The 11,843-nt window shown below is 64.1% G+C and overlaps 2 protein-coding genes across 4 annotated transcripts in view; one reads left to right on the forward strand and one right to left on the reverse strand.

The window, feature by feature from the left end:
- Positions 1-11,843, reverse strand: part of PRPF6 (pre-mRNA processing factor 6) — a 180,601-nt gene that overhangs the window by 65,659 nt on the left and 103,099 nt on the right. The gene's annotated exons all lie outside the window — the stretch shown is intronic.
- Positions 695-11,708, forward strand: ZNF512B (zinc finger protein 512B). Of its 3 annotated transcripts, none has more exons than XM_050746064.1 (18): positions 798-820; positions 1,399-1,626; positions 2,606-2,728; positions 3,037-3,179; positions 3,541-3,669; positions 3,763-4,421; positions 4,525-4,751; positions 4,849-4,920; positions 5,023-5,166; positions 5,324-5,448; positions 5,527-5,619; positions 5,797-5,895; positions 5,971-6,141; positions 6,470-6,664; positions 6,875-6,976; positions 7,244-7,306; positions 7,839-7,937; positions 8,301-11,708. In XM_050746064.1, exons 3-18 carry the CDS (start codon positions 2,608-2,610, stop codon positions 8,550-8,552), a joined length of 2,694 nt encoding a protein of 897 aa, XP_050602021.1. In that variant the 5' UTR covers positions 798-820; positions 1,399-1,626; positions 2,606-2,607; the 3' UTR covers positions 8,553-11,708. The 3 variants fall into 3 exon arrangements, with proteins under 3 accessions (XP_050602022.1, XP_050602021.1, XP_050602023.1); XM_050746066.1 differs by having other exon boundaries at positions 801-820; positions 1,399-1,479; XM_050746065.1 differs by lacking the exon at positions 1,399-1,626 and having other exon boundaries at positions 695-820.

Consider the following 11,843-nt stretch of genomic DNA (forward strand, 5'->3'; position numbering starts at 1 on the left):
CTCTTTAGGAGAGCTACACCTTTCTCTGCCTCATTCAATTCTCAAGTCCTGTGGTGTCAGTGCCCCGTCGCCTCCAGACCACTCAGCCCACACCGGACCCCAGTGCCCCCTGCAGAAGCCCAGGATATGGGGCAGGGAAGGCCCTGGCACTGGTTCAGAACCACTGCCCCCAGACCTGGGAAAGGTTGACCCAATGGTCAGTGACCCCAGTAAAGCTGCATGGCCTCAAGCCACCAGGCACCGCCAGGGGCCAGTCGCAAAAGTGGTCTCAGGGCCGGCTGGAAAGAGGCTGAATCCTGCTTTGCCGGTGCACGGCCCCCAGGGCCAGAGGTCAGGGACTCGAGCCCAGAGACCACCCTCGCCGCGCGGGCCAGGATGCGGCGGAATCAGGTCGCCTCAATCCGTGCGCGCCGGCCTCCGGGCAGTGCCCAGCGCCCCTATCGGGCCTCAGTTTACCCCACTGTCCAAAAAACTCCCCGCGCCCCAGGACGGCAGAACTGGCTACTCCGGACTGCGGGCCCGGCCGACGGGGGCGGAACCGCGGGGGGGGACCACAGGCCAGCGCCGGGTCCCCTCCCCGCCCCCTCCCCGCCCCCTCCCCGCCCCCTCCCCGCCGCGGAGCGGCCGCGGGAATAACGCGAGAGTTCGCCCCCTCCCCCCCCGCAGTAAAACTGTCAAAGGTGGGAGGGGCGGGAGCGCGCATGTGCGCAGCGCGGCGCGCAGCCTGCGCCGCCCGGACCCACCGCCCCGCGCCCCGCGCGCCCCGCGCCCCCCACCCCGGCCCGGCCCGGCCCGGCCGCAGCCCCGCTGGGCGCCGCAGGTAAGCGCCCGGCCGTGCCCCAGCCCCGATCTGGCCGCAGCCCCGGCGCCCACCGCGCCCCGGATCTCGACCCCGCGCGCAGGCCGAGGAGGGGGCCGGGCCCGGAGCCCCCCCGCCCCCCGCCGCGCCCGAGCCCCCGCGCCCCGCGCCGGCGCCGTCTTCCTGCCTCCTCCTTCTCCAGAAAAAGTCGCCATTTTGGTTCACTGCCTTCGCCCCCCCACCCCGCGCCCGCGATCGGCCCTGCCCGGCCAGGCCGAGGCCCGCGCCCCGCGCCCGCGCCCGCTCCCGGCCCCAGGTGACAGGTGGGTGGCGAGGCTGGCCCCAGGTGCGCGTCCCTGGCCGCGCTCACCCGCGCGCCAGGCCTGGGCCGGGGTCCCGGGCCGAACGGCCTACGCGGCGGACCCGCTGCTGGCGTCTCCTGCGCGCAGCGCGGCGGAGCCCCCTCTCCCCGCCAGGGCTCGGTGTGCCCGCTGGGCTCGGGAGGGCCGAAGCCCCTTCTCACCCGGGGCGCCAGTCGCGTCTCTACCTCCCAGGCCGGCCCTGGCCTCAGGTCCCACTACTCTGAATTCTTCTCCCAGGCTTCAGAAAAATTGGGGCCACCGGGGTCGTCAGGTGCTGGGATGACTCATGCGGACCCTGTCTCCTTTCAAAGTTGCAAAGTGAGGACTTCCAGAGAACTTTGTGCCCGGACACTGGCCTCCCCCTTGGCAATGGGCAGTGACTGTCCTGACCTCTGACCTCAGCTCTCTGGCCCTCCTGGACACAGCAGCCCCTTCCCATCCCCTCTGATCTAAGTTAATTAGAAGGTATCAGGAGGGGGCCACCTGCCCACCCAACCCTCACCCTGCTTCCTGTCCCACCTCTTTCCGTGGCTTTTCCACAGGGCTGAGCCCAGAGTCTCCTCTGCTCCCCAGCTCTCAGGATGGGGTTCCCAGCAGCACAGGACCTCGGGGGGGCCCAGCGTTGGGCAGCAGGGCATTCTCTCTGGCCAGCAGCCTGGGCCTTCACTGCTAGTGCTTCCACTACTTGTTTGGCTGAGGTGGTGGTAATGGGTCTGTGGGCAGGGGACTGAGAGTTCCAGAGAGAGATTGGGGGCGGGTCAGCCTGCCAGGCCCGCAGACAAGTCTGTGAAGAGGGTCAGGTGGGATAGCTCAGCCAGCACAGAGACAGGAGCCTGGTGCAGGGCTGGAGTGGGCTGGGGGTCCTCAGTGCCCACCTTGGCTGTTTTCCATGTGTGTCTGGAGAGAAGATTCCAAGGGTACCTGCCTGGGTAGGTTGGCATTGCATCAGGTCTGCATGGGAGGGTACCAGGGCCCCAGTGAGAAGCTGTGCCCCCACTGCTGGGCCCGGGCAGCTTGTGAGCCAGCAGCCATCATCGGAGACATAATTGTCCCCTGGAGGAATGTTGCCAGCCTCCTTCCTCCTGCACAAGGCACCTCTCCTGGGGGCACACCCCTCCCAGCATCACCTCCAGCATCATCTCTGCAGCTATGGGGCTGTGTGTTGGGAAGGGGATCTGGAAGCTGGTGAGGGTCTCAGGACAGGACTAGATCCTTCCAAACTGATGACGCCTCCTGGGTTATCTGGGGAGACCTTGGCTGGCAGCCCCTCCCCTAAGTCAGAACCCCCCATCACTTGCTTTTCCCACGTGAACAAAACCACAGGAGGGCAGGCCCCTCTTCCCTGACCAGCGAGGACCTGCCAAGGGCGGGGCTCCAGGGCAGCCTCACCACGTGTTCTGAGTGGGGCCCGTCAGGCCTCACAGATTGTCTACTTGCTCCGCAGAGATGACGGATCCTTTCTGCGTTGGAGGCCGTCGGCCCCCGGGGTCCAGCAAGAGTGGTCCCGGGAAGGATGGCAGTCGAAAGGAGGTCCGACTTCCAATGCTGCATGATCCACCGAAGATGGGTAAGAGGAGTCAGGGCCAAAGTCAATTCTGGGCATGGTTCTGGGCAGCAAGGGGTAGGAGTGGGCCACAGCCCCGGGCATCCTGTCTCCAGGTACCCAGCTAGGCCCCTTGAGTTCCCAAGGACCTTACCAGGGGAAGGGTTGCCTTGGACATCGCCCAGGGCCCTGGGTTCTTGTCCTCAGCTGGCCACAGCCCCTGCTCCCGGTGCCCTGGTGTTGGGACAGTGGCGCTCACTGTGGGCCTGTGCAGCCCCCAGTGGTAGACAGTGCTACACAGCTTCCGAGCCTTGCTGTGTTATGTGCTGCAGGGATGCCGGTGGTCCGTGGTGGACAGACAGTGCCTGGCCAAGCCCCTCTCTGCTTTGACCCAGGAAGTCCAGCCAGCGACAAGACAGAAGGGAAGAAAAAGGGGCGGCCAAAAGCCGAGAACCAGGCCCTCCGAGACATTCCTGTGAGCTCCCTCAGGGCCATGGTGGGGCTCATGCTGGGGTCTCCCTGTCCAGCCACTGCCCTGCCCTGATTTGTCCTCTGCACATCTGGTACCAACTCTGTGCCTCAAGGTGTGGGCACTGGCCTGGCAGGCTTCATGTGGTCTGGCTTTATATCTGGTGTGCCGGGAGATTCTGGGCTCCTAGAGCAGGTCTTGTGCATGGCCCCTGCCGGGTGGCTTGAATTCCCACTGCAGTCCGATGTTGAGGGGCTCATGTGGTGTGTGCACCCTGCAGGCCCAGGGAGGGCTCTGAGTGTGGGGCTCGGGCTGGCAGTGGCCCGGGTGGCTGCGGGTCAGCAGCACCACCTTTCCCCACACCTAGCTCTCCCTGATGAACGACTGGAAGGATGAGTTCAAGGCACACTCGAGGGTGAAGTGTCCAAACTCGGGGTGCTGGCTGGAGTTCCCCAGCATCTACGGGCTCAAGTACCATTACCAGCGGTGCCAAGGGGTAAGGGACTGTGGGTCAGGGAAGAGGAGGCCTTGGGGTGTGTCTGGGCAGAGGCCCTTGGGGCCCTGTCCCACACCCGCCCTCCCTGCCCAGGGTGCCATCTCAGATCGGCTCGCCTTCCCCTGCCCCTTCTGCGAGGCTGCATTCACCTCTAAGACCCAGCTGGAGAAACACCGGATTTGGAACCACATGGACCGACCTCTGCCTGCCTCCAAGCCTGGGCCCATCAGCAGGCCGGTCACCATCAGCCGGCCCGTTGGGGTCAGCAAGCCCATTGGAGTGAGCAAACCTGTCACTATTGGCAAACCCGTGGGTGTCAGCAAACCCATTGGCATCAGCAAGCCAGTCTCTGTTGGCAGACCCATGCCAGTCACCAAGGCCATGCCAGTCACTAGGCCCGTGCCAGTCACCAAACCTGTCACAGTCAGCAGGCCCATGCCAGTCACCAAGGCCATGCCAGTCACTAGGCCTGTGCCAGTCACCAAACCCATCACAGTCACCAAGTCTGTGCCAGTCACCAAACCTGTACCTGTCACCAAACCCATTACGGTCACAAAACTTGTGACAGTTACGAAACCCGTGCCGGTCACCAAGCCAGTGACAGTCAGCAGGCCCATTGTGGTCAGCAAGCCGGTGACAGTCAGCAGGCCCATTGCCATCAGCAGACACACACCGCCCTGCAAAATGGTGCTGCTGACCAAGTCGGAAAACAAAGCACCTCGTGCCACAGGGAGGAACAGTGGTAAGAAAAGGTATGGGGCTCGTTCCAGGCCGGGGTGCTCCTCGGCCATGGCCTGGGGGTAATGGGGCCCAAAGTTAGGCCCTCCTGGCCCTCACCTCACCTGCTCCCTGCAGGGCTGCGGACGGCCTGGACACCTGCCCAATTCCACCCAAGCAGGCCAGGCCAGAGAATGGGGAGTACGGCCCCTCCACCATGGGCCAGAGCTCGGCCTTCCAGCTGAGTGCAGACGCCAGCAGTGGCTCCTTGTCGCCAGGCAGCAGGCCGTCGGGGGGCGTGGAGGCACTGAGGGCTGCAGGCCCTGCGTCCCCGCCTGAGGAGGACCCCGAGCGCACGAAGCACAGTAAGATGAGAGCCCCAGGGGTGGCGGCCGGCACAGGCTCGGCTCCTGACGGTTATTTGACCAGAATCTTGGCCCCCGTTTTCTCTCCCCGAGTCAGGAAGGAAACAGAAAACACCCAAGAAGTTTACAGGGGAGCAGCCATCCATCTCAGGGACTTTTGGGCTCAAAGGTAAGACCCCAGCCCGGTGTGCACTTCCAGGGCTGGGGCTGTCCACTGAGCGGCAGCCCCTGAGCCCACCCCTGCCTCTCTCCACCCCATGTGTGCACACAGGCCTGGTCAAAGCTGAGGACAAGGCCCGAGTTCACCGCTCCAAGAAGCAGGAGGGGCCAGGCCCTGAGGATGCCCGGAAGAAGGTGCCAGCCCCCATCACTGTCAGCAAGGAGGCGCCAGCCCCCATGGCCCACCCAGCTCCAGGTAGGGGCTGCCTGGCAGGGGCTCAGGGCAGCTCTAGAACGCGGGTAGATCCCACAGCACAGGGATGGGGGCTGAGTGTGGAGGCTGGATTCTGTGCCTGGTGTCCAGGCCACCCAGGGGTCCCCACAAGCCTTCGAGGCCCCTGCCTTCCCCACAGGTGGCCCTGAAGAGCAGTGGCAGAGGGCCATCCACGAGCGCGGGGAAGCCGTCTGCCCCACCTGCAACGTGGTCACCCGGAAGACGCTCGTGGGGCTCAAGAAGCACATGGAGGTGTGTCAGAAGGTAAGGCAGCTCCCGGAAGGCGCTGGGAGGGAGGTGCCCCGGCCGCAGGCGGGCTTCTCACACGTGCGCCATCTGCAGCTTCAGGATGCACTCAAGTGCCAGCACTGCCGGAAGCAGTTCAAGTCCAAAGCTGGGCTCAACTACCACACCATGGCCGAGCACAGTGCCAAGGTACCGTCGGGCCCCCAGCGCCTGTCCAGCGTGACCTCTGACCTCACACCCCACCTTCACCACAGCTCCCCCCGTTTCTAGCCTCGGATGACGGTGGCCCAACACCTGGGTGGGGCAGGGCCAGGGCAGGGACCTGTGGTGGTGGTGGTGGGTCACCGACGTTCACCCTGTCCCCAGCCCTCTGACGCCGAGGCCTCTGAGGGGGGTGAGCAGGAGGAGCGCGAGCGGCTGCGCAAGGTGCTGAAGCAGATGGGACGGCTACGCTGCCCCCAGGAGGTCAGTGGGGGCCACGGCAGTGTGGGGTGGGGGGGCCCTGCTGGCCACTCACCCACCCTCTGGCCTGACCCCCAGGGTTGCGGGGCTGCCTTCTCCAGCCTCATGGGCTACCAGTACCACCAGCGGCGCTGTGGGAAGCCGCCCTGCGAGGTGGACAGCCCCTCCTTCCCCTGCACCCACTGTGGCAAGACATACCGATCCAAGGCCGGCCACGACTACCACGTGCGCTCGGAGCACACGGCCCCTGTGAGTGGCTCTCCGTTCTGTGGCATCCGTTCCGTGGCACCATGCTTGCTCCTGTTTGCCGTGTGTGTTCTGTGTGCCTCGGGTACCAACCGTATTTGTCCATGTGCCGCCTAACGCATGTGTTTCCCACCCCTCTCTGTAAGAGGCGCGTGTCCTGGTGGGCGGGAGGGTGAAACCTCCCTGTTCCCTCGGGTTGCCTGCGTCAGCCGTGTCCCCAGCACACTACGAGGCCTGTGGGTCCACCGGCCTTGGGGTGGCCTCACTGTGCGCCGACCTGCCTCTTGCTCCTGCGGTTCACTCTAGCCTCCATTGCCTTCCTGCCCTTCAGCCCCCTGAGGAGCCCACAGACAAGTCCCCTGAGGCTGAGGACCTGCTGGGTGTGGAGCGGACCCCAAGCGGGCGTGTCCGCCGCACGTCGGCCCAGGTGGCGGTGTTCCACCTGCAGGAGATAGCAGAGGACGAGCTGGCCCGCGACTGGACCAAGCGGCGCATGAAGGATGACCTCGTGCCCGAGACCGCACGGGTGAGCTGCCCACCCAGTATTGTGGACAGCGCTGTGGCCTCTGGGCGGGACATGCCTTGGCCTGAGCCTTGGGACAGCCGCCCCGTGACCTGGGCCACCCGTTGCCCCCGCCATCTGTGGCGAGTGTTGCCTGCTGCCGTGGCGAGTGTTCTTAGAGCAGCTGGGGTGTCTCCTGGCCTCAGACTCACCCTGGTGCTGTCGAATTCACAGCTCAACTACACTCGGCCAGGGCTCCCCACGCTGAACCCCCAGCTGCTAGAGGCATGGAAGAATGAAGTGAAGGAGAAAGGCCACGTCAACTGTCCCAATGATGTGAGCAGAGGCCGCCGGGTGGGGGCGTGGGGACCCACACAGGGACAGAGCCCAGGTGTGGCCCTCAGAGCAGGAGTGGAGGCTGAGAGCTTTCAGGAGGTGCCCAGACCACCCCAGGCCTTGCATGCCCAGCCTGCCCGATTCCCAGGACTCACACCCCCTCACTTGTCCCAAAGAGGTCTCAGAGATCCCCTGGGGTAGGGCAGGGGTGTATCTTGGTGTGGGGTGCCCACCAGCGGCCCTCGCCCACGGCTGCCTCCCCTGCAGTGCTGTGAAGCCATCTACTCCAGTGTGTCCGGACTCAAGGCTCATCTTGCCAGCTGCAGCAAGGTCAGTTCTGGGGCCCGCCCCATGGCCAAGTGCTACGCTCAGAGATCCCAGCTCACCCCACCTGGGCCTCCCACAAAATAGTGTGGGACCCTGCCCTGCCCCCCACTTTTTCTATGTGGCCTCCTCTTCCACGAACCCAGAGACTGGCTGGAGGCTGATGGCCAGCCTAGGACACCTCCCTCACCCCTAACCCCAGCCGCAAGCCAATGAGTCCTAGTCCTGTCCTCGGAGTTCTGTGTCCATGTAGGCATGAGTGGGCACCCCGACCCAGGCAGATGGCACACTGGCTTAGAATAAGGGATGCTTAGCAAAGGTCTGCAACTCTTCCCCTGGGCACCTGCCTCTCCCTACCCTTCCTCTCCCCACCACCGCTGCAGCCCCGGCAACCCAGTCACCCCCAGCACTGTCCAGCACAGATAGCCACAGCTTTCCTTTGGCCACCCCTGACTTTGACCCTTTAGCCATGAGTAAGGGCTTAGGACAGATCTGGGTCCTCCAAGGGCTGAGGCACTGGCCTGCCTGTGCATTGCAGGGGGCCCACCTGGCGGGGAAGTACCACTGCCTGCTGTGTCCGAAGGAGTTCAGCTCTGAGAGTGGCGTCAAATACCACATCCTCAAGACCCATGCAGAGGTGCAAGGGCCATCACTAGGGCCTGTGGCTGGGGGCTAGCCCAGGAGGGGACGGGGCTGGGGTTGGGCACCCCTTGTGGGTGGAGAGATCAGTGGCCCATGGAGTGTGCCTGGGACAGCAGCCAATGTGGAGAAATCTGGTAGTTTCTCCTCAAAGTCGGGTCTGGCTTCCCTGGGAGAACTGGGAGGCTTGCACCCTGAGCTGGAGCTGCCCTGAGGGTGTCCGCCTGTCCAGCCCCCAGCAGCCTTGCCCTGGGTGCTTGCCTAGTCCTGAAGGCAGACAGGTCTTCAGCTCTCAGGCGACACCTGGCTCAGGTGCTCGGCCTCCAGTCCTAGGCCTTCATCAGCGCTTTTCTCTCCCCAGAACTGGTTCCGAACATCAGCAGACCCACCTCCCAAACACAGGAGCCAGGACTCATTGGTGCCCAAGAAGGAAAAGAAAAAAAATCTGGCAGGTGGGAAGAAGCGGGGCCGAAAGCCCAAGGAGCGGCCCCCAGAGGAGCCTGTGGCCAAGCTGCCCCCACGCCGGGACGACTGGCCTCTAGGATGCAAAGACAAGGGGGCCCGGGGCTCCACTGGCCGGAAGGTGGGAGCCAGCAAGGCGCCTGAAAAGTGAGCTTGGCGGGTGGGGCCTGGCCCCCATGCAGCTGCCACACCGCCCTCTGTTCAAGGCAGGGCTAGCTCCGGGACCTCTGTCCTCCAGTTCTCCATCCCCCACCCCCACCTCTTCATCTGTCCAGTGGGGGCAGCCAGCCACGCTCCCTTCCCTGAAGGTGGCCCTTCCCCTGTTAAGGCTGCCACAGGGCACACCTGGGTTGGGGCTCCCCAAGGTGTGTCCAGCAGAAGTGCAATAGCCGGGAGGGTTGCCCCTCCCCATGGGAATGTGTCTGGGGTCTTGGTGCCACAGGGGCTGCAGTGCAGAGCAGGCAGATGGCCTTTGGCCTCCGGGCTCTGCTTCCTCAGGCCCTGCCGGGTCCCCACCCTGGCTCCCTCAAGGCTCAGGCATCCCTGGTGACCTGTGGTTCTGGGCTGGTGAGGGCACCTGAGCGACTGGTAGCCGGCAGCCACCATCCTGGCCTCACCTCCACCCAACACTGGAACTCCAGCACCCCCAGCTACCTCCCAGGACAGACCCCCGTCTGACCACTGCCATGCTGACCCGACAGGCTCCTGCCTGCCCTTGGCCACCCACTTGGTCCCCCTGCTTCTGTTTTCTACCTCTCCAGGGCTGCCCCCTACCCCACCCCTGCCGCTCCTCTGTCAGTGTGATCCCTGCTGTGCTCAGGCCCTGCCCCACAGGCCTGTCTGTGCTCCCAGCTTGGTGTAAGGGAGGGTTTTGCTTCTTGCACCTACAGGGCAGCAGGAGCTTGATGCCCTTCAACACAGCTGCCAGCCCTGGGGGTGTGGGGCCCCTGGAGTATGCTCTCCCTCCAGTGTTCAGCCTTCTGGCACTGCAGGCCTAGGTTGGAGCAGCCTCATGGAGTAGGGATGGACTAGTTTGGGGCTCTGGGGTCTTCCTGGGGCCCACGGACATGTGGGGCAGGAAGCTGGGCAGAGCTGGCCTGGCTCTGAGTGGCCACTGGGGGAAAGGCAGCCTTCTGTCTGCCAATCTGGGTAGGCCCAGTGGCCGAGCTCTCATGGGAGCCCCCTCCCCACTTTTTTTTAACCGGCCCCCATTGTTTCTGGTCGTGTGGACTGATATGGGAACTGAAGGCCAGCCAGGGGAGGGGTCGGCCAAAGTCACGAAGGCTGATGGCAGCTCCAGAGCTGTCTTTGCCCCCTTTGTGCCCCGGGGGACGGCTGGGTCTACAGGCTGGGCAGGGGTCAGGCAGGGAGTCCAGGGTGCCTGGAAGAGGGGGCCACAGCCTGTGGCTGCCTCCCTGGGGTCCTGCCTTCCAACCACGGCGTTGCAAGGAGGACGAGGCTCTGAGGGGGCAGCTTTGGAGGGAGGCCGTTTTCCAGGGTGGGTGGGAGTGGGCTGAGGGCTCATCCCCACTGACCCTGGACGATGTGAATTTTGATGTTTGCCCGTGTGCGTGTGTCTCCTGGGTGTAGTGGATGCCAGTCTTGTTGCTGTGACAAGTAACAACCTTTTTTTTAAATTGTTTTTTATACAAAAACTCACAATCTGACATTTGGTGCTAAGGGTTTCCTGGTGCAGACGGTGGGCCTGGGGGTTGGGCTGGGCCAGGGCGTGGGTCTCTGGGGTTTGGGTCCCTTGCTGCTCAGGGAGGCAGTACTGACTGGGCACTGCCTCTGCCCCCAGCACCCACCCTCACCCATCCCCCAGGGAGAAGGGTCCCCACTGGGCTCGGCCTGCAGTAGTAGGGAGACAAGTTCCAGGAGCACTTTGGGGACTGGGGTTGCAGTACACTTCCTGTCTCTGGCTTTATCCTTGGGCCAGAAGGCTCTGACCCTCAGCAGCCCTTGCCAGATGTGCTAGGGAGGGGGTGTGGAGACCTGGACTCCCCCACCCATGCACACCTCGGCCTGATGAGAGGATGGAGGCTTGGGCAGAGATGGGCGTGACCCAGCGTCAGAGGGTCCGGGGAGGCTCTCCCTCCTGTGTCCCAGAGCTTCACTGGTGCAGCCGGTGGGGCTGGAGGTGGAGGGTGGGGTCTGACAGCTTCTGCTGGGGCAGCCTCGGGAGGGGAGGGGAGCAGGCACTGGGCAGGGGCCTAGGTGCACTTTGTCCTTGCCACCAATGGCGGGAGGAGGGTGGACCTGGACACCTCTGCAGGGTGTCGTGCGCCTGCCCCAGCCTCTCAGGTACTTGGCCCTTGGGGAGGAGAGAAGAGGGTCTGGTTTTTGCTGGGGGTGAGTTTCTGGGACACTCCCAAAGCCCACAGATAATCCCTGGTGTGGGAAGAGGAGTCCTGGATACCTTGATGCTTAGCACTTTAACCCCCTTTGTCTTTAAGGTAGGCGTGGGGGCTACTGTCAGAAGTGGCTGTTGGGTCTGACCCCTCCTTCCCTCCCTCTCCCACATGCTGGTCTGCAGAGCACTCCTCCCAAGGGGTAGGGCCCTGGGTGGAGCTCAGCAGGCTCTGCCCACTCCCTACGCTGGCCCACATAGGCCTCCAGGAGCCCTCAGTGAGAGGGACCAGCATAGCAGACCCCCAGAGTGTGGTGGGCGCCGGCCCTGCCCGGGACCCAGTCGGGGCCCTTTCTGCAGCTCTACCTCTGGCTCAGCGCACGCCCCCTGCCCTACGAACAGGAAAGGGCCCGGAAAGGCTGACTCACCGGGCCGACACTCACGAAAACGGGATGCACTTTATTTGCTGGTGCAAAGGCAGGTGAGGGTGCCTCCTGTGTGACCGTTGACCCTCCTGCCTGGTGGCCCTGAAGGGAAGGAGCCAGTGAGCCTGACCCCGGGAGGGGCCGCCCCCACGTGCCCTGTTTGGCGGGCCCCAGGCGGCTCCCCCAGGCCGGGGTCTGGGGCCCCAGGCTCTCCCCTGCCTCGCGGCCGCGCGTCCTGTGCTTTGGGTTTCTTGGTTTGGGTTTTTTAATGCCAGTTCTCAGTACATAAGTGCATTTTGAAAGAGGTTCCAGCTATCACTTGTAACCATATATATATACATATATATTCTATCTACAAAGTGTTTATTTGCGAGATGTTTCGACGGTGAGTTCGGGCCCCGCCCGCCTTGTGACCATCTGTCCCCGGTCCTCGTCCCCGCCCCGCGCCCTGGTCCCGAATGGCGTGCGGACGGGCCATCACTGTATGTATTAAAATGACTGTATCAAATAAATGTTTATTGATTTTTTTCCAGGGTTTTTGTGCGACTGAGTTTGTGGTGAAACGCAGGGGGCGGGGCCCTCCGGGCACGTGGTGGCGGCGGTAGAACTACGGGTCCCGCGTGCCCTCCGCGCGGCCTTGTGGGGCTCGTAGTCCGGGACGCGCGGC

Source organism: Macaca thibetana, chromosome 10 (assembly GCF_024542745.1).
Source record: "Macaca thibetana thibetana isolate TM-01 chromosome 10, ASM2454274v1, whole genome shotgun sequence".
In the NCBI taxonomy this organism is placed as follows: Eukaryota; Metazoa; Chordata; class Mammalia; order Primates; family Cercopithecidae; genus Macaca; species Macaca thibetana.